At 41.4% G+C, this 22,990-nt stretch overlaps 1 protein-coding gene across 17 annotated transcripts in view; it reads right to left on the bottom strand.

The window, feature by feature from the left end:
• Positions 1-22,990, bottom strand: part of USP54 (ubiquitin specific peptidase 54) — a 121,900-nt gene that overhangs the window by 60,303 nt on the left and 38,607 nt on the right. For 11 of the 17 annotated variants that reach the window (XM_033209385.1, XM_033209386.1, XM_033209397.1 and 8 more), the window contains exons 2-3: positions 12,120-12,969; positions 7,738-7,830 (exon numbers count right to left, since the gene is read on the bottom strand). In XM_033209385.1, the coding sequence (XP_033065276.1) occupies positions 7,738-7,830; positions 12,120-12,266 (240 nt within the window). In that variant the 5' untranslated portion in view covers positions 12,267-12,969. The remainder of the gene's footprint in view (positions 1-7,737; positions 7,831-12,119; positions 12,970-22,990) is intronic. The other 6 variants (XM_033209391.1, XM_033209398.1, XM_033209390.1 and 3 more) reach the window with 4 other exon arrangements.

A 22,990-nucleotide genomic window follows, 5' to 3' on the forward strand; every position in this document is an offset into this window, starting at 1 on the left:
CAAGTGATTCTCCTGCCTCAGCCTCCCAAATAGCTGGGATTACAGGCATGTGCCACCACGCCCGGCTAATTTTGTATTTTTAGTAGAGACAGGGTTTCTCCATGTTGGTCAAGTCCATCTCAAACTCCAGACCTCAAGTGATCTGCCCACCTCAGCCTCCCAAAGTGCTGGGATTACAGGTGTGAGCCACCGCACCCGGCCTTTTATTTATTGCCCAGGCTGGAGTGCAGTGGCCGGATCTCAGCTCACTGCAAGCTCCGCCTCCTGGGCCCACGCCATTCTCCTGCCTCAGCCTCCCGAGTAACTGGGACTACAGGCGCCTGCCACCTCGCCCGGCTAGTTTTTTGTATTTTTTTTAGTAGAGACGGGGTTTCACCGCGTTAGCCAGGATGGTCTCGATCTCCTGACCTCGTGATCCGCCCGTCTCGGCCTCCCAAAGTGCTGGGATTACAGGCTTGAGCCACCGCGCCCGGCCTTATTTATTTTTTATAGGAATTCTCTGGAGTTCTATGCTGGATACTAATCTTCTGTTACATATATATGTTGAAGATATTTTCTCCAGGTTTGTAGCCTTGTCTCTTTGCATTCTTTATGGAGTCTTTAGATAAATGAAAGTTTCTGAATTTCTATAGTAAAATTTATCAATTTCCTAACTTTTTTTTCATGTCGTATTTAATAAGTACTTCCCTATCCCTGAGGTCATGATACTCTCTCATAGTTTCTTCTAAAACTTTAAAAAAAAAAAAAAATTGGCCGGGCGCGGTGGCTCACATCTGTAATCCCAGCACTTTGGGAGGCCAAGGCGGGCAGATCACGAGGTCAGGAGATCGACACCATCCTGGCTAACATGGTGAAACCCCGTATCTACTAAAAACACAAAAAATTAGCCGAACATGGTGGCGGGTGCATGTAGTCCCAGCTACGGGAGGCTGAGGCAGGAGAATGGCGTGAAACCGGGAGGCGGAGCTTGCAGTAAGCTGAGATTGCACCACCGAACTCCAGCCTGGGAGACAGCGAGACTCCATCTCAAAAAAAAAATAAAAATAAAAATAAAAAAAAAATTTAGACAGAGTCTCACTCTGTCACCTAGGCTGGAGTATAGTGGCACAAACACAGCTCACTGCAGCCTTGACCTCCTGGGCTCAAGTGAACCTACCTCAGCCTCCCAAGTAGCTTGGCCAACAGGTGCGCACCACCATGCCTGGCTAATTTTTGACTTGTTGTAGAGACAGGATCTCATTTTGTTGCCCAGGCTAGTCTCGAACTCTTAGGCAGAAGCGATCCTCCCACCTTGGCCTCCCAGAGTGCTGAGGTTAGAGGTGTGAGTCACATTTTAGTCCTTAATTCATCTGAAATTCTTACTTTTGGTATGGTATGAAACAGGAAACTAATTTCCTTTTTTCTTTTCCCTATAGGGATAACTAATTGTCTAAACACCATTTATTGAAAAATCCACTTTCTCCTTAGATTCACAGGGCAAGTAGCAAGTTTCCTATATGACTATTTCTGAACCACAAATTTTGTTCCACTGATTTATTTGCCATACTGTGTAGATACATTATCTTAATTATTATAGTTTTATAATAATTCTTGATATCTCATAAAGTATGTTAGTCATTAATACTGTTTGGCAAATATCTCTGGTCTTACCCCTCTCAAGGATCACCATAGGACTACAGTTCCAGGTTCCCTTGTGGGTCAGTGGGACAAGATTAGTTTTATTTCAATGAGCTGTGAGCAGAAGTAACCTGCTGAGCATTAACTGCCTGTGCAAAACCCTCCAAAGCTCTTTTTTCCCCTTGGCTTAGCAACTAATATTTTGTATGGTGGTCAAGCATGGTGCTGTTCATGCCAGCACCTTGAGTGGCCAAGGTGGGAAGATGACTTGAGGCCAGGAATTCAAGACCAGCCTTGGGTAACACAGCAAGGCCTCATCTCTACCCAAAAAATAAATAAATAAAAAGGAGTTGGGTTGGGCATGGTGGCACACATCTATAGTCCTAGCTACTTGGGAGGCTGAGGCACAGAATTGCTTGACCCCAGGAAACAGAGGCTGCGGTGAACTATGACTGGTACCACTGTACTCCAGGCTGGGTGACAGAGCAAGATCCTATCTCTAAAAAACAATAATACTCAATACAATTGTAGCTTTGGTACCTAAGTGATATAATCAGTCGTATCCCCACTTATCTTCAGTGAATGAGAACTAAATCTTTGGTATATTAATCACAGGGAGTTTAGGGTTCTGTGTTACCACAATATAATTTAGCACACTCTGGGCCAGGAATGGTGGTTCATGCCTGTAATCCCAGCACTTTGGGAAGCCGAAGTGAAAGGACTGCTTGAGCCCAGGAGTTCAAAACCAGCCTAGGCAACATAGTCAGAACCCATCTCTACCAAAAATTTAAAACTCAGTCAGACATGGTAGCACATGCCTGTGGTGCCAGCTACTCGGGAGGCAGAGGCAAGAGGACTCCTTGAGCCCAGGAGGTCGAGGCTGCAGTGAACTGTAATAGCCCCACTACACCTCAGCCTGGGCAAAAGAACAAGATCCTATTTCAAATAAATAAATAAATAATTTAGCCTGCCTACTCTGAAGTCACACTCTGTTGTTATTTTTCAGTAGTGTCCTATTTTTCCCTGTTTGTTATGTAAATTTCAGAACTGTCTTTTCTCAACTTCCAAAATAAGCCTACTGATCAGAGTATACATGAGTACAAACACATTGGAAAACAAATGGCATTATCTAAAAAAGTTGAAGACGTACATATTCTATGATCTAGCAATTCCAGTCCTGGGCATGTGTACAAAAGAAATGTGTACACATAGGTAAACATGTACAAAAATGTTCTTAGTAATACTCTTCATAAAAATAAAAAACTGGAAACAATCCAAATGACTGCCAACATTTGGTAGTTGGTAGTCATTTAGTAGAAGAGATCACCAACGGTGATTTATTTACACAAAGAAATAACAAGGTCAGGCACAGTGGCTCACGTCTGTAATCTCAGCACTTTGGGAGGCCAAGGTGGGCAGATCACCTGAGGTCAGCAGGCTTGAGACCAGCCTGGCCAACACGGAGAAACCTGTCTCTACTAGAAATACAAAATTAGCCAGGCATGGTGGCGCATGCCTGTAATTCCAGCTACTCAGGAGGATGAGGCAGAAGAATCGCTTGAAACCGGGAGGCAGAGGTTGCAGCAAGCCGAGATAGCACCATTGCACTACAGCCTAGTCAATAAGAGCAAAACTCTGCCTCAAAAATAAACAAAAAAAAAAAAAAAAGAAAAGAAAAAAAGAAATACCATACAATAATGAAAATGAACCAGACCTACACACAACAACGTAGATGCTCTCATAAACATATTGCTGAGCTAAGAAACACACACAAAATTTACATAGAATGATTCCATTTACAATGAAGTCTCAAAAACAGGTAATTTTTAAATTAGATTAAGAATAAATATATAGGTAGTAAAACATCCGATAAAACAAGGAAATGGGCCAGGCGCAATGGCTCACGCCTGTAATCCCAGCACTTTAGGGGGCCAAGGCGGGTGGATCACGAGGTCAAGAGTTCAAGACCAGCCTGACCAACATGGTGAAACCCCGCCTCTACTAAAAATACAAAAATTAGCCAGGCATGGTGACATGCACCTGTAATCCCACCTACTTGGGAGGCTGAGGCAGGAGAATCACTTGAACCCGGGAGGTGGAGGTTGCAGTGAGCCGAGATTGTGCCACTGCATTCCAGCCTGGGCGACACAGTGAGACTCTGTCTCAAAAAAAAAAAAAATGGAAATGATTACCACAAACATTAGGAAGTCCCTGGGAGAAAAGAGATCTGTTTGAGAAAAAAGGGAGGATAATTTTCTTTCTTTTTTTTGTTTTGTTTTGAGACAGTGTCTTGCTCTGTTGCCCAGGCTGGAGTGCAGTGGTACGGTCCTGGCTCACTGCAACCTCCACTTCCCAGGTTTAAGTGATTCTCATACCTCAGCCTCCTGAGTAGCTGGGATTATGGGCATGTGCCACCATACCCGGCTAATTTTTTGTATTTTTAGTAGAGATAGGGTTTCGCCATGTTGGCCAGACTGGTCTTGAACTCCTTACACCTCAGGTGATCAACCCACCTCAGCCTCCCAAAGTGCTGGGATTACAGGTGTGAGCCACCACGCCCTGCCAGTACTGGCAATTTTCTATTTTGACTTGAAGAGTTATTGCAAGGGTGTTGACTTTGATTACTCGTTATACTGAATCTCTGAGGAGGTTTTACACAAATGTCTTATACCATTTTTGTAAGATTTATTCATATTTACTGCATATACTTTGTTGTTATTATAAAATGCTTTTTAAATTGCATTTTCTGTTTGTTGCCAGCTATAGAAACAGAACTGGGCTGGGCACAGTGGCTCACGCCTGTAATCCCAGCACTTTGGGAGGCCGAGGTGGGTGGATCACCTGAGGTCAGGAGTTCGGGACCAGCCTGGCCAACATGGTGAAACCCCAGCTCTACTAAAAATACAAAATATTAGCCAGGCATGGTGGTGGGTGCCTGTAATCCCAGCTACTTGGGAGGCTGAGGCAGGAGAATCACTTGAACCTGGGAGGCAGAGGTTGCAGTGAGCTGAGATCGCACCATTGCACTCCAGTCTGTGCAACAAGAGCAAAAGTCCATCTCAAAAAAAAAAAGAAATAGAACTGAATGTTATGCCTTGATGCAACAACCCACTATACTCTCTTATTGTTGCTTCTGACTTATCAGTAGATTGAGTTTTCTTGTAACAGTCATATCATCTGCAAATAACAGCAACTTTGTTTCATCCTTTATAATCTTTATATCTTTCCTTTGGTTTTGTCTTATTTATAATGATTAGAATCTAGTTCAATAATGAACTGTATTATTTTCATGTTCTAGAAATGTATTTTAATTTTTTGTCTTTTTTTTAGAGACAGGATCTTGCTCTATCACCCTGGCTGGAGTGTAACGGCACAATCATAGCTCACTTCAGTGTTGAACTCCTGGGCTCAAGTGATCCTCCCACCTCAGCCTTCAGAGTAGCTGAGTCTACAGGTATGTGCCACTATGCCCCACTAATTCTTTTTTTTCTGTAGAGATGGGGTCTTGCTATGTTGCCCAGGCTGGTCTCACATTGCTGGCTTCAAGTGATCCTCCCATCTTAGCCTCCCAAAGCATTGGGAATACAGGCATAGCCACTGCTCACAGCCCTATAAAAGTAGTTTTAAAGTGGGGAACAACGGGCATGGTGGCAAGCACCCATAGTCCCAGCTACTTGGGAGGCTGAGGCAGGAGAATCGCTTGTTCAAACCCAGGAGGCAGAGGTTGCAGTGAGTGGAGATCGCGAGACTAGGCAAAAAAAAAAAAAAAAAAAAATTAAAGTGGGGAACAAAAGAGACATCGTACAGGAGGACCCAGGTGCTGATGGCTCATTTCAAGTTTACTCCTTCATATGTTTATTACCCTTTCCCTTCTCTCAGAAAATGAAGCCCTCCATCCTGGATGAGGGAATAGCTGTTGAAAACTGGCTATTCTAACAATTTAAACTTCTTAACTACTAAAATCAAGTTCAGCTCATCCACACTTCCAAATTAATCTATCTGCATTACAAGTCTGTAATTTTCAAATCAAGTATACAATAATTAAAAGAATAGAAACAATGCCATCTAAAACGTGAAGTGTGTTCAAACTAGAGCCTAATTATTTAACATCTATATAGCACTGAGGAACTGAAAAGCACTTAGGGGAAAAAAAATCAAACTTTTAATACACTCCCAACACAACAAATGAGGCAGTGAAGGAAAATAAATCTCTTGGTTAGATCAGGCAGTGATGTAATGAGGAAAGTACCAGAATTCTAACACATCCCCAGAGTTATGAAGACCCAAAATATAGCCTTTGATAAATACATCTCCAAGCCCATTTATCTATCTACCACAAGCAACTGTCTCTCTGAAAGAGTCCCAAAATATTTCCTCAGCCCAACAAATTGACAATTTCCCTTCTGTACTTGTGTATCTCAGAGGGTAGTCTAGTGGTTGGCTTTCTTCATCTTTCTAGGTTATATAATGATACTGATTTATATTAAGTAACAGTTTGTCCCTCAGGAAAATGAAATATAACAAGAGTGTGGCAGCCAGTTCTCCAGAGTCCTACCCAGATCAATGAAGAGTACAGCACAGTCCTGACTAGTCAAAGGCCTGTCAGAGGTCATATAAGTGCTCTCATCCCTTCTTGGTACAGACAAGAGTTTCCAGAGTTAGACAGTTCTTCTACTAGGGACTTCTCCGGGATTCACATTTCACTAGTAAGTATCCCAAACATGTTTTGCTTTTTTGTTTTTCTCTCTCTTTCTGAATGACTTTTGTTGTTGTTGTTTGTTTTTTTCTCCCTAGCATGGCTCTAATGCCATGAATCAGACTTCTTTTGGACTTACTGACCACGGGACTACTGTATTTCTTCTTTATGTAAGTTAGATACTTAATGTATCTTTCAGAAATCAGATAAAATGCCCTTTGGATGGACCCCTGTCTAAATGGGCACAGTAAGAAATGTTATATTCAACTTGTAAGGGACTTGGTTTTATTAAAATTCGTATTTGAACTCCCCAACAAACCAATAATTTATATTCTATATTTGTTACAAGTTATAATGGTTCCAGCTGGGCGTGGTGGCTCACGCCTGTAATCCCAGCACTTTGGGAGGCCGAGGCGGGCATCACCTGAAGTCAGGAGTTGGGAGACCAGCCTGGCCAATACAGTGAAACCCCGTCTCTACTAAAAATTAAAATTAGCCAGGTGTGGTGGTGGGCGCCTTGGGAGGCTATTTGGGAGGCTCCCTATTTGGGAGTCAGGAGTTCAAGACCAGCCTGGCCAACATGGTGAAATCCCATCTCCACTAAAAATATATTTCAAAAACTAGTCACCACCTACTGGGGAGGCGGAGGCAGGAGAATCATTTGAATCTGGGAGGGGGAGGTTGCAGTGAGCCGAGACTGCACCATTGCACACCAGCCTGGGTGACAAGAGCAAAACTCCATCTCAAAAAGAAAACAAAACAAAAAAACAAGTTATAATGGTTCCAAACAAAGGGTAGAAAACAAGATGTTTATAACCCAAGTGGCAAAAAGTTCAGAAGACTCACTTATCTCTTTCTAAAAATATCTGCCCGGCCAGGTGCAGTGGCTCACACCTGTAATCCTAGCACTTTGGGAGGCCGAGGCAGGCAGATCACCTGAAGTCAGGAGTTTGAGACCAGTCTGGCCAACGTGGCAAAACCCCGTCTCTACAAAAAAATACAAAAATTAATGGAGCATGGTGGTGCATGCCTATAATCCCAGCTACTCAGGAGGCTGAGACAGAATTGCTTGAACCCAGGAGGCAGAGATTGCAGTGAGCTGAGATCGCACCAGTGCACTCCAGCCTGGGTGACAGAATGAGACTCCATCTCGCAAAAAAAAAAAAGGGGGAAGCATACTTGCATAGTATTCTGTCACATCAAAAAGAGCTGCATAAGCAAAACAGGTTCAGTAAAAGAGACTACCCAAGTCAAGTACTAATTCTTTCAAGCAAGCAAACCAATCATATCCATTTTTGCACTAAACCACAGGTAGATAATTCAGTAACAAATTCTTTAGCATCATCCTGAGTAACCAAACCACCTTGATATTGACCATGTGGCCACCCAATGGTAGTGAGAAGAAACTAATTGGAAGTACTTACCTTGAGAGCACAAAAGATGCAGGAATCTCCCATGCACTTGTGAGTTGTAAGCTGCCTAAAGCTACGTCGGAAGATATCCAAGTGCCACAAAACCTGGTGAGAAAGGGAAAACATTTCATTACTCTATAAAAAGCCACCATTGGCCGGGCGCAGTGGCTCGAGCCTGTAATCCCAGCACTTTGGGAGGCCGAGACGGGCGGATCACAAGGTCAGGAGATCGAGACCATCCTGGCTAATACGGTGAAACCCTGTCTCTAATAGAAAATACAAAAAACTAGCCGGGCGACGAGGCGGGCGCCTGTAGTCCCAGCTACTCGGGAGGCTGAGACAGGAGAATGGCGTGAACCCGGGAGGCGGAGCTTGCAGTGAGCTAAGATCCGGCCACTGCACTCCAGCCTGGGCGGCAGAGCAAGACTCCGTCTCAAAAAAAAAAAAAAACCACCATTTAATTTTTAAAGTCAAAGAGTTCAAGCAAACATAGGTAATGACTGCAGAAGATATCTTTATTCCCAGAGAAAACTTCATTCTAGTATATTAAAACAAATGTGAAAAATGGTGAGATATCTAACAAGAAAAGTAAATGGTCATATTCTGGGAAAGATATTAATTTGAACATAAAGTGAAGGTAATACAGTTAAAATATGACATGACATACATCAAATGTGATCCTGAAGAGGAAATTTATGGGTTAAAGCTGAAGAATAAGGATTTACATTAATGATCCACACAAGAATATTTTACAACTTATATTAGAAATGTGAGCCCATAGAAATGTGAACTATAGTGTGGAATTGTATCTTTGTTAGAACTCTCAATTTTTAGACATTTCTAAGAGAAGTGTGATCTCCTTAAGTCAATAGGGTAAAAAATTATGATTTCTATACTTTTGTTGAAATGGAAAAAAAATATATTAACAGTGATAAATCATGTTATAGTATATACCCTTGATGGGATGTGTTGAAAACGGCACTATACTTTTGTGGTCTTCGTCCCCAAAACCTATTACCCTAGTCTAATCATGAGAAAAGCATTAGACAAATTCCAATAGGGGAAGGGGGATATCCAAAAAAATACTTGATCAGTACTCCTCAAAACTGTCAAAGATTATCAAAAACATAAACATTCTGAGAAAATGTCACAGCTAAGAGGAGCCTAAGAAGACATGACAAGTAAATCTAAATGTGGTATCCTGGATGAAATCTTGGGCCAGGAAAGGACAGCAGGTAAAAACTAAGGAAATCTGAATAAATTGCAATTTTTATTTAAAAAAGAAATGATGTAATATACAGCATAATGCCTTAGGAAGCTCCCCCTTGCTAGGAAAGCATTTAATGTCATAATATGTGAAAAAGCATAATTTCTGGAGCCCCAGATGACAGCACACCTCTGGAGCTTCTTCTCACTTATATGTCTCAAGATCCATACTCTAAAAGTTCTTTGAAACTGGCTATGCTCCCAAGTAAATAACATCTTGTTATAACAAATGTAATAGGTTCAACTCATCTGTGGCAAATACAGCTTTGAAACCAAAAGTCAGAATATTAGCTCATAGCAACAACTATTCTCAACATGTATACATGATTATAATAGGGACTTCAAAATCACCAATGCCTCAGTCATTAAGTATGGATACAGAAATATGTATATGTGTGTGTGTGTATACATATATATAATGTATTGTATATGGCACTGGAAATTAGAATGGAAACTCATAAATAGCATTGTTTCAACTGACAATATAAATAGACCACATAGAAAAAAAATTATAAAAATGGGACTATGGCCAAGAAGGGGGTAAACATACACATTTATATCAATGCCTTATTTTGCCTGCTTCTAAGTCACAAAAGTATTATCAGGATAAAAAGTAACTAAAAAAACTAATATGTGGCCAGGTGTGGTGGCTCATGCCTATAATCCCAGCATTTTGGGAGGCCAACGCAGGAGGATCATTTGAGCCCAGGAGTTCAAGACCAGCCTAGGCAATTATAGTGAGATCCCCTCTCTACAAACAATTAAAAAAAAAAAATTTAGCCAGGTATGGTGGCACGTGTCTGTAGTCCTAGCTACTAGGAAGGCTGAGGTGGGAGGATCACCTGAGCCCAGGATGTTAAGGCTGCAGTGAGCTATGAATACACCACTGCACTCCAGCCTTGGCGACAGAGTGAGACCCCTGGCTCCAAAAAAATAAGAAATAAAGAAAGAAAACTAATATGCATCATCCAGGACAAAAACCTAGCCAACTCCACCTAAACACATGAAATTTGTGGTAATAATTAGGGAAAGCACTTAAATTTTTTTTTATAGGGTTGCCAGCACATAATTTTTTTTTTTATTGTTTTCAAATAAAAACTTAAAAACTGAGAAAAAGGCTGGGTGCCGTGGCACACACCTGTAAGCCCAGCACTTTGGGAGGCCGAGGTGGGCAGATTACCTGAGGTCAGGAGTTCAAGACCAGTCCAGCCAAAATGGCGAAACCCTGTCTCTACTAAATGTACAAAAATTAGCCCGGCATGGTGGCAGATGGTCTGTAATCCCAGCTATTCAGGAAGCTAAGGCAGGAGAATCGCTTGAACCCAAGAGGCGGAGATGGCAGTGAGCTGAGATCCCACCACTTCACTCCAGCCTGGGCGACAGAGCGAGACTCCGTCTCAAAAATAAATAAATAAAAACTGAGAAAGAGCATGAAACTTTTATTACTTAGATAAGCTTGGCAACATTCTTCTATTATGAATGAGGAAACTCAGACACTATTACCTGTACAAGGTCACAAGACTAGTCTACAGAATGGCTAAAACTAGAACCCAGGTCTCCTCCCAATGCCCAAGACCATTGTTCTTTATACTAAACATCTTGTCTTCTCTCATAGCAACCCATTTTCTCATAACATCTGAGGAGTCAAGCTAATATTTTACCCAAGTATATCCTGGGTGGCAAATTTCATTTACTTTTACACTGAAGAGCAGAAAAGAAGAGAAAGTAATTACTTGAAAGTTAGGCCAAGGGGGATGAACTTAACACGCTATGGGCGTGACTGGGCAAAGCAGACAGGCAGAAAGCTTTGGGATTCTAAGACCACTCAAGTAGCAAGCAACAGTGAAAGGGAAAATGTAGGGTAGATAATCACCTTAAGGGAATTTACTTTCCCCTAGCTCTATTCAAGTGTATCTGACTAGACACCAGTTATGAGCCAAAACAGGAGAGCTCAAAGGGAGGAGATAAATTGGACAAAGACTAGACTCCATTCAATATGTGGGCCAAAAGCCTGAATATTAAGAGACAAGATTAACATACCTGAAAGTCTTTGACTTGTGGAAAGAATTTTGCTTCTATACTAGAGAAAAGCAACTAGGATAACACACCTTACTCCCAAAAGGAAAAACAGAAAACAGGCCAGGCGCAGTGGCTCATGCCTGTAATCCCAGCACTTTGGGAGGCTCCGAGACAGGTGGATCACTTGAGGCTAGGAGTTCAAAACCAGCCTGGCCAACATGGTAAAACCCTGTCTCTACTAAAAATACACAAATTAGCCAGGTGTGGTGATGCACAGCTGTAATTCCACCTACTTGGGTGGCTGAGGCATGAGAATTGCTTGAACCGCCGAGATCACCCATGGTCCCAGCTACTCAGGAGGCTAAGGCAGGAGGATCACCTGAGTCCTGGAGGTCAAGGCTGCAGTGAGCTGTGATTGGGCCACTATACTCCAGCCTGGGCAATAGAATGAAACTCTGTCTCAAAAAAAAAAAAAAAAAAGAAAAGAAAAGAAAAAAATAGGAACCGGTAGAGATTGTTCAGGAAAAAAGTTGATAAATAGAAAGATGAGCCAGGCACGGTGGCTCACGCCTGTAATCCCAGCACTTTGGGAGGCTAAGGCGGGTGGATCACAACGTCAGGGGTTCGAGACCAGCCTGACAAAAATGGTGAGACCCCATCTCTACTAAAAATACACAAATTAGCCAGGCGTGGTGGTGGGCACCCATAGCCCCAGCTACTCAGGAGGCTGAGGCAAGAGAATCGCTTGAACCCGGGAGACGGAGGTTGCAGTGAGCCAAGATCACGCCACTATACTCCAGCCTAGGCAACACAGCAAGACTCCATCTGAAAGATCACCTGGCCCATTTACCTCCCTTTAGGCATGTAAATAATAGTAGTTAAAGTTATTATTTTTTCTCTTACTATTATTAATCCCTCTTTTTGTAAATGAGGTAATTGAGATTCAAAGAGATAAAGTGACTTGCCAAAGATCACACAGATAAATGTAAAAATGACCTCAGGTTACTAACCTCAAACAGAGACTATCAAGAATTTTATTTAAAAAGAGTTACCAGAAATACAGCATCAGCAATTAAAAGTCAAAGTTCACCAAAAATAATTACCCTTACCTGCAGGGCACTGTTGAGGAAGCAGCTGTTTTGCCCTGGCTCATTGCTGAGGCCTTTGCTGGGGGCTATGGAGGTTGAGCTTCGAGGTGCAAATATCCCTTGTACACTACCACGACCCCCTGAAAAATAATTTCTCTTCCAAGACATTATTGTTCACATTTAGCCTGAAAAAAAACGGAGAAGGTTTTGTGCCTTTTTGGCAGGAATTTATGTCTACTAAAGTTCTAAGAGGAAAGGGAATCTAGAATTTAGTGAATTTATGTTGGAAGATTTTGAGTTTACCACCTTCCAAATATCATCTGCATAGTTCAAGGGACTCAGGTATCCTCCTAGGTCTAGATGACAGAGTCCTTCCTCACTTGTTCCAAACAATCTCCGAAGTGTAACATGGCACAGGACTAATGCAAACAGAGAAATCCTTAAGTATTGCTTCCTTCTATTTTTCTTGAACAGCCTCAATAAAGTCCTGGTAAAGTGGGTGTAATTCTCAGCTCCAGCAGCATCCAGGATCAGGGTAAGATGTGTTCTTTAAGCTTGTTGATGATGCTTCTTATGGACTGAAGATTTTTCCAACTGGAAGGAGAGGCAGACAGATAAGCAAGAATCCAACATAACCCTCCTCGCCCTCCATTGCCTTGTCTCATCATCTTCTGAAGCAAAAACTCAAATTCTGAGCAACTGCAAAAGGTTCCACAAAGCCAAGAAGAAGCCTGTTTGAATCATCTGAGGTTTTTGTTGATGTTCTTGCTGCTTCTTTTTAATGTGCCCCAAACTTCTATTGTCCCATCCAGATCTTCAGCAAGTCTCTCCTCTTTCTTCTGGGACTAGAATAGCCAGCTGTGTCAGAGCGCTTTAACAGAAATAAAAAAAATCAAAAGCTTGCGTCACTTAATGACTCTACTGGCTTTGGACTGTTCTGCCAAGATCAACGTTGCCTCACCTCTTGCTATAAACTTGAAACCTTGGCAAACAATGCCAAAAAAAAAAAGGAAAAAAAAGAGAGAGAGAGAGAGAGACCCAAACTAAAGAGATGGAAAAAAGGTATGAACGGCTTTACTTTCAGGGGAAAATTATCTGCAATTTTCTTGAAACACAAGAAAGTTGATCTGGATAGAAATAAAAACCAAATACAAACTTTCCAGTATCAGGCTAACACAAAACAAATCACCAAGTAAGCACACACCAACTAGGAACTGAAACAGTTTCTTTTGGACATTGTGAATAAAGCACTTTTTAAAAGGTGTTTTCCATGAATATGCTTATGAAAACCTGCTTAAAAGTAGGAAGGCCATGTTAGCAGTCTAAGATCTGTTCTGAGTAAAGATGTTCCATCCAGAGAAACACTGATGGTGAGTAAACCACAGGTCCTTAATATGCAGTTCAAGAGAACTAAATCTTCTCATGCTCTGTTTGTTTGTTTGTTTCATTTTTGCCAGAGGATCAGAGAGATAATTTGGGTTACAAATCACTTAATCTCCAGATTATATCCAAGGGGTCACAATCAGAGGCAATCCATTGACCAACTTTAGTTTTCAACTAATTAAAATGCCAGTGAGGCAACAGAGAGTAATACCAAAGCAAGTATGTTCCCTGGAAGGAAATCAACACATCTCCAACTTTAAGTTTTCCTATAAGGCTGCCATGTCCATCTACATAAGGAAAAATGTTTAAACGTTAAGTGTTAAATTTGCCAAGATCAACAATTCCTCAATCTTTTCCCTTCCTTCTCACCATCACATGCACCATCTAAAAACGCAAAAACGCTTTAACATCTTAATCACTCTCTGGGAGATCACCTAGCATTGTCTACAGCATGTCCAATGGAAAAACTGAGGTACAAGAATATTAAATGGTTGCATAAGACTGTTCTTTCCCTTCTGTAAATTCCCAGACTATTTATAATCTACATGTCACAATTAAAGTATTTGATTATACAGTGTACTGTCACATTATTCTCTATTTTTATTACTCTCTGTTTTATATCGTATCTGTCATAATATGACTACATGAAATGAAATAGTAACTACAGTCAGGTATGTGCTAAACACGATACTTATGTCCTTTATTTAATATTCACAACAGTCCTATCAGATAGTTATTAATAGTTCCATTTTACAGAAAAGTAAAGGGAGGCTTAAAGACATTAACTTGCCCAATTCAACGCTGGTAAGTGGCAGAGCTAGAAATGTTTGACTATTAAACTATGACTCAATTATATATTTTATTATTCTATTCCAAAAGCTCCTATTACAGTGCTAGTCATAAGGAGGCCGTCAATAAATACTGCCTGATGATTAACATGACACCAGAAAAGAACCCATATCTCCCACACAGACTATAAGACCCTCACCTCTCTACACACACCCTCATACACACCCCACTCAAGGCCACCAAACAACTTCCAACAAGCCATGCAGCATTCCTTCAGCTCAACTGCTGCAAAGGAATGACAAGTACCAAGCCTCCACTTTGCTCACAGCCAAAAGGACTTGGCACACAGGTGGGGTTTCCAATATCCACATTAGGAGCTTAATGAAACTCGGCCTGCCCTATGACACACACTCCTGAGTACAGGGAGCAAAAGGAGAAAAACACAGTAGCAGAGAAAAGATTCTCAGGCTCTGAATGGCAGTATTATGTAGGGTAAAGCAGTAAGTCCTCAGACCTGTTTTAGGTGTGTCACCAACTAGAAGTAACAGCATAAAGACCAGACAAGAGAGGCAGTAACAAGTGGTCCAGAGAAATACTAACACCAAAAACATTTCACTTAAATTGTAGATATAGCATTAAACAACGTAATCCTTCTCCAATGCCATTTACTGAAGATATGTGATGAGGGGAATTATAGTTTTATCTATATGGCTCTCACTACCTAGTTTGTGTGTTTGTTTTATTTTGTTTTGTTTTTTGAGGCGGAATCTCACTCTGTCGCCCAGGCTGGAGTGCAGTCGTGCAATCTTGGCTCACTGCAGCCTCCGCCTCTTAGGTTCAAGCAATTCTCCCACCTCAGCCTCCCAAGTAGCTGGGATTACAGGCATGCACTACCATGCTCAGCTATTTTTCGTATTTTAATATTTAGTAGAGACAGGGTTTCATCATGTTGACCAGGCTGGTCTCCAACTCCTGACCTCAGGTGACCCTCCCGCCTCGGCCTCCCAAAGTGCTGGGATTACAGGCGTGAGCCACCGTGCCTGGTACCTATTATATTTAGTACAGTAACATCCTATACAGGTTTGTAGCATAGGAGCAGTAGGCTATATCATATAATCTAGGTGTGTAGTAGGCTATATCATCTAGGTTTATGCAAATTCTTTTAAATGATATTCACGCAGTGACAAAACCACCTAACAACACATTTCTCAGAACATATCCCTGTTGTCAAGCAAAACATGGCTGCACTTTTGCCATACTTTTACCTAACAATCCTACTCCTAGATATTTTACCATAAAGAAATAAAAAATTGGGCTGGGCGTGGTGGCTCATGCCTAAAATCCGAGAATGGGAGGCCAAGGCTGGTGGATCACTTGAGGTCTGGAGTTCAAGGCAAGCCTGGGCAACAAGGTAAACTTCTAGGAAAGTAAAAGCCAAAACTGGGACGGAAGCATGTCATCTTATTACTTATTATTTATTTCCTTGTGTAACACAGTTACTAAGTTGTATGTCCCACTGTTCCCAATCTGAAAACACTAGCCTCCTGTGGGTAAGCCAAAAACCTTTCCACGTATGATATGATGGAAAACAGTGGGTCTCAACCTTTTTGCAGTGCCTCACACCCCAAGGCAGATTTATCAAGCCACTAATGAAACTTAAGCTTCAGGGCTCTTTCTCTTGCCCAGATTCTCGAGGCCCAATATCTTATTTTCTGTTTCAAAAAATATTTTCCTTAAAGGAGGCCCTCTGAATTGTATAAGCTTCAAGTGTCACAGAATCTAAGTCTGCCCCATTCACATTACATAAACTGAGCTTTTATAGTATATGTCACTTGAGAAAATACATAATTCAAAAAGCTACTTTGAATTCAGTAATACTAATAACTTTGCATTTTATTAATAAAAGAAACACCAATGTTATTCACTGTATAAAATTTGTTTGAACTAAATAGATCTGAATATAATATTTGGTCCACATTTGGATTTTGGATTCTTGTGCTCACAGCAAGTAGCTCCACAGTCCACAGGGCTAAATTGAAAAGATCATTACAGATGAAGGCTGCCAGAATTAAAGGCATACCTCTAGAAGCTGGTGACCTTTAGAAAAAAACACTTTCTCTGTATTAGTGAAATACAGAGAATGATTCCTTCACAAGTATACACAGTACAGCTTAATGTGCTACCATTTTTCTCAGGCCAAAGTAATAAACCAGGCTCCAGCTGCAGCCACCCTAATTATCCCCCACTGTATTCTTCACCAACAAAGTCAGCTTCTCTCAGCCTCTGTTTCTGAAAAAACCCAAAGCAGTCATTCAAATGGAACTGGCTTGTGCATAAAGGGAGATGAGGCCTGGAAGGACACTAGGCCAGGAGGAGCCTGGCGCCCTAAGAGACAGTGGGGTAAATGAGGTCCAGAGAGCTACAGGTTATTAGCATAAGAGATTCATTATGAGCAGAGCTGGAACTGAACCGAAACCAATGAAGACTAGATAGAATTTGTTCCTGCAAAGCCTGGGAACCCTTTGATAAAACCAGGTGTAAAGTGTGGGAAGTTTCGAAGGAGATGGATTTTTTTTTTTTTTCTTTTTTGAGACAGTCTCGCTCTGTCACCCAGGCTGGAGTGCAGTGGCGTGATCTCGGTTCACTGCAACAGCCACCTCCACCTCCCAGGTTCAAGCAATTCTCCCACCTCAGTACCCGAATAGCTGGGATTACAAGTGTGCACCACCATGCCCGGCTATTTTTTGTACTTTTAGTAGAGACGGGGTTTCGCCACGTTGGCCAGGCTGGTCTTGAACTCCTGGCCTCAAGTGATCCACTCACCTCGGCCTCCCAAAGTGCTGAGATTACAGGCGTGAGCCACCACGCCCAGCCAAGGAGATGGACTTTTTAAGCTAATTAATTTCACAGTAACTAAAGTTCAATAAAGTCTTTAAGGAGACACTACTAATTCGATGTGTAGAGAACTCCAAGACATTAATAAAAACGATAGTATCAACGTATCTCCACTAAGGCATTTATTAACTACAAAGGAAAACATAGTAGTTTCACAATGGAGAAACCCAGCAGAAACTACCTTAACCAAGTGATCAAGGTCAAAATAACCAGTAATAATACATATTGACATCATGAATGCCATGATATGATGTACTGAAAAGGACACAAAATTATTTCTGTGGCATTCTTGCCTAAACTATAATCTCAGTTCAATCATCAGAGAATATCAGACAAATCCAAATTAAGGAATATTTGACAAATAGTCCTCAAATTGATATTGATCAATATTCTACAAAAATGTCAAGGTTATAAAAAACAAAGACTGAGAAACTTCTACAGAATACAGAATAGTAACGAAGAAAAACACCGAAAATGCAATGTGAGATTCTAGATAGGATCCTGGAACAGAAAAAGAACAATGCAGCCCGTGCAAGATGGCCAGCGAGACCCTGTCTCTACAAAACAAACAAAAAAAAAATTTCTGAAACAAAGTCTCGCTCTTGTCGCCCAGGCGGGAGTACAATGGCATGATCTTGGCTCACTGCAACCTCGGTCTCCCAGGTTCAAGCAATTCTCCTGCCTCAGCCTCTGGAGTAGCTGTGATTACAGGCACCTGCCACCAAGCCCAGCTAATTTTTGTATTTTTAGTAGAGACGAGGTTTCACCATGTTGGCCAGGCTGGTCTGAAACTGCTGACCTAAGGTGATCTGCCCGCCTCGGCCTCCCAAAGTGCTGGGATTACAGGTGTGAGCCACTGCACCCGGCCAAAAAAAATTGTTTTTAATTAGCCAGGCTAATTAATGCTTGCCTGTAGTCCCAGCTACTCAGAAGGGTGAGGCAGGAGGACTTTTTGAGCCTGGGAATTTGAGCCTGTAGTGAGCTATGACTGTGCCACTGCACTCCAGCCAGGGTGACAAAGCAAGACCCTGTCTCTAAAAATAAAAAAGTAAAATAAGTTACAATTTTTAAAAACTGAAAATAAAAAAGGAAAACGAATAATGGTAGGCAAACGTAAAATTCAGGAAAGCTCTTTAGTTAACAGTGTTGTACCAATACTATTAATTCCTGGTTCTGATAAATGTATTATGGTTATATAAGATGGTATCATTAGAGGTAACTATTTTTGCAACTTTTCTATAAATTCAAAATAAAAAACATTTTAAATTATGCAAATAATTCACTGAAGAAGATGGAACTTTGGGCCCAAAAGGGATTGAGGCATTTGGGTAATAAATATCTATATGTCTAAAGGTAGGTGAACCAAGATAGATTTATAGGAAAAGAAGAGAAGTGGCCAGGCACGGTGGCTCACGCCTGTAATGCCAACACTTTGGGAGGCTGAGGTGGGCAGATCACAAGGTCAGGAGTTCGAGACCAGTCTGGCCAACATAGTGAAACCCCATCTGTGCTAAAAATACAAAAATTAGCTGGGCATGGTGGCATGTGCCTATAATCCCAGCTACTCAGAGGCTGAGGCAGGAGAATTGCTTGAACCAGGGAGTTGGAGGTTGCAGTGAGCCGAGATCACGCCACTGAACTCCAGCCTGGAAACAGAGCGAGACTTAGTCTCAAAAAAAAAAAAAAAAAAAGAGAGACATTGACATAGTTTGTGATCCTAGAGTCCACTGAGGGTTACATGTGAAACCTCTTGGTTTACTATGTTTAACATCACAGTATGGCAATTAATGGGTTGTTTTATTGGTCCAGAAACCTGTTTCTCAGAGCTAAATGTGCACAGAATGAATTAACAGAGAAGTTTAAAACTGCAACATCAGGGTAAGTAAATGTAAAATGATAGGGGTCTTGTTAGGATGATGAAATTATGGATTTTTTCCTTTTTTATATTTTCCAAATTAACTATAATTTATAAATAATCTATAAACTATCACTTCCTTAAAATAGGGGTTTAAACACATTTTCCCTAAAAATAGAGTGAAGGGACTCGAGACCAGAGATAACCAACCATTGAGACCCGTAACATCCTAACAATATGAAAGCTGGTTAATAATTGGTAACTATTTCCTTTTTAGAAACAGAGGGCCTAGTGTGGATCTCTACTTCCTTTCATTCTATTCTCACTGCTGCTGCTACTAAGGTTCAGATCCTCACCACCTCTAGACCACTGCACCACATTACTGACTCACTGCCAGTCCTCTAATCCTACATGTCACTACCACCTGACTCCTAAAACACACTCCACACTACGTCACTCCCCTTTTCAAAATATTTAATGGCTCCTAGAGGGAGATATTCTTTTGGCTGGAAAAGAAAAATGGTATTTTTCTAATTCACAGGAAAGAAAATTAATAGATTTTTCACAAGTTTCTCTCCCATAATTTTTTCTTACCTACGTAGTCTACTGCTAGCAATACAAGAACTTGAACAAATAGTAGCAAAATTAAGGGGGAAAAAAAATCAAGCAGTCAATTGGACCTATTTTAACACCTTTTTTCCTAACTGACTGTGTTAAGCCATTTTTGCATTGCTATAAAGAAATACCCGAGGCTGGGTAATTTATAAAGAAGTTTAATCAGCTCATGGTTCTGCACTCTGTATGGGAAGCATGGCACCAGCATCTGCTCAGTCTGGCAAGGCCTCAGGGAGCTTACAATCGTGACAGACTGCAAAGGGAAGCCCAGGTGTCACATGGCGAGAGAGAAAATGGGGAGGTCTCAGACTCTCTTCAACAACCAGATCTTGCATGAATTAACTGAGTGAGAATTTAGTCATCACCGAGCTATTCATGAGGGATCCACCCCCAGGATCCAAAACCTTCCACTAGGCCACAACATCGGGGATCACATTTCAGCATTAGATTTGAGGGAACAAACATCCAAATCGTATCACTGAATCGTGTTCATGATTGTGATTTTTATGCTGCATATTTTTGATGTTCACATATTCTGCCAATAAAATTAATTCCTGGCCAGGCACAGTGGCTCACGCCTGTAATCCCAGCATTTTGGAGGCTGAGGTGGGCAGATCACGAGGTCAAGAGATCAAGACCATCCTGGCCAACATGGTGAAACCCCCATCTCTACTAAAAATACAAAAATTAGCTGGGCGTGGTGGCAGGCGCCTGTAGTCCCAGGAGGCTGAGGCAGGAGAATCTTGAACCCGAGAGGCGGAGGTTGCAGTGAGCCAAGATCATGCCACTGCACTCTAGCCTGGTGTTAGAGCAATACTCCATCTCAAAGAAAAAAAAAATTAATTCCTAATTATAAGATGGAATTAAATATGTCTCGCACCAGCGTAAAGTTTGAGAATCACCGGATCTTACCACAAGTTCCAGCTTCATCTACTCATTCACTCACTGATCAGACATTTCATTGATCATTACGTGCCTCTCATTCATCCTCCACTCCAAGTACACTAGACTCCTTTCTGTATAACAAATATACCCTGTCCTCTACTTTCTCATTGTCTTGACTCTAGTATTGCCTCTCTCTGGAATGCCTTTCCTCTCCATTATTCTTGCTGAAAATTGTAACTATCCTACAAGGAAAAGCCTTCCCAGATCATTCTCTCACCTTCTCACCTTTCCAGTCTCCCAATTTATTTCATCCTCTTCTGTGCTCTCAGTGCATGGGGAGGGTCTGGATTACAATACTCACATTCTCCCTCATATTACAGTTATTTGTGTACATGGACTACATTTTATCTTAAGGGCATCTTTTTTATTCCACACAGAGGTTGAATATAATAGGCATTGAATCACTGAGAGTTTCATTGAAAGAGAAAACTTTTTGTTTGAAGGTACCTAGCCTAGAACAACCAATTCTAACATCCTGATAAATTCTGACTCTCCTTAAAGAAAAGAACCGACAAAATGGCCATATCTAGCTTGAGATACTGCTGACAACTTCTTCTAATAGTGACTGTATCAATGGAAACAATATTGGCTTCTGATTCAAGCTTGACAATAGAAAAGATAAGCATCTACAACCATCAAAAGGGCCAAGCTATTTGTTGATTTATGGGCTGGTTATCTTAAACTCCCCAGCGAACAGTTACTCAACTCAAACAATTTCCTGAGGGCTGGACTTTGGCAGCTTCAAACTATTACATCATGTACAACAGAAGAACTGTATGCTGATAAAGGACAAAAAGTCTTATTTTTACTACACGAGAACTTAGGTAACTGTCATGTATAACAAATTTGTCTAAAACTTGTTAAAAAGTAGTTGGAAAGAAAATAAAAAGGCATGTTTCACTTTGTTATAACTGACAAATTGTAAGAACTAAGAAATGACAGCTGCAGGTTACTTAGCCCTTCCTTATAATGATCCAGAGTTGTATAATTTACTGACTTCTAAGAGAGGCAGCATGGTAGTAGAAAGAACATAGTGGTTAAAAGTGTACCCTCTGCAGGCCGGGCACAGTGGCTCATGCCTGTAATCCCAGCACTTTGGAAGGCCAAGGCAGGTGGATCACAAGGTCAGGAAATCAAGACCATTCTGGCTAACACAGTGAAACCCCATCTCTACTAAAATACACAAAAAAAATTAGCCAGGCGTGGTGGCGAGTGCCTGTGGTCCCAGCTACCCGGGAGGCTGAGGCAGGAGAATGGCGTGAACCTAGGAGGTAGAGCGTGCAGTGAACCGAGATCGCGCCACTGCACCCCAGTCTGGGCGACAGAGTAAGACTCCATCTCAAAAAAAAAAAAGTGTACCTTCTGCAGGGCCAACAATATTGCAGAACCTCGGGAGGTAACATGCTTATAGTGGAGATCCAAAGGGTCCCATTCCTAGAGAACATTATGTGAATTATGCAACGTGGGGACACAGAGTTAGTGGAATAGAACAGGTCTTGGCTCTACCACCTAACAGTTGTGTCATATTGACCAAGTCATTGAACTAAGTCTTAGGTACTTCATCAGAAAAAAATGGGATTAATAAATAACACCTGTCTCATAGGATTGTTTTAAGAATTAAATAAAATAATGCAGATATGTATAATTAACCCAGTGCCTAATATGTGGTGTGGAATAAATGTGTTGATGATGATTATGATGAGGATAACGATGATGAAGAATAAGATGAATCTACATCCCAGTCCTGGCTCCATCACATTCAGGACATTTACTACCTATAATAAATGTGATTTGCTGAAAGGATGCAATAAAATAATGTATGCAGAATACTTAGGGTCAGGTACAAAACAGGAATTCCATAAAGAGTAACTGTGATTATGATTACTGACCATCCTCTATATGCATTCTCTCTCCCCCGTCTCCCTTTCTCTCTTACAGGCAAACACATACACACACATAAAACTACTATAAAAATTTCAGGAGATTAAAGTATAATTGATAGCATAAATCCCAAGGCCATATAAAAATGAGGAAAAAAATGCATCCTTTTTTTTTCTTAAATGTATCCTTTTTTGTCGTTGGTTTTTGTTTTTGTTTTTGTTTTTGAGGCAGAGTCTCACTGTCACCCAGGCTGGAGTACAATGGCGTGATCTTGGCTCACCGCAACCTCCGCCTCGCAAGCTCAAGCAATTCTCCTGCCTCAGCCTCCATAATGGCTGGGATTACAGGCGTGTGCCACCACGCCCGGCTAATTTTTGTATTTTTAGTAAAGACGGGGTTTCACAATGTTGGCCAGGCTGGTCTCAAACTCCTGACCTCAAGCCATCCGCCCACCTCAGCCTCCCAAAGTGCTGGGATTACAGGCGTGAGTCACCGCACCCGGCCTGGGAAAAATGTGTTCTAAAAACAG

Source organism: Trachypithecus francoisi, unplaced genomic scaffold (genome assembly GCF_009764315.1).
Source record: "Trachypithecus francoisi isolate TF-2019V2 unplaced genomic scaffold, Tfra_2.0 Lachesis_group9, whole genome shotgun sequence".
NCBI classification, from domain to species: Eukaryota; Metazoa; Chordata; class Mammalia; order Primates; family Cercopithecidae; genus Trachypithecus; species Trachypithecus francoisi.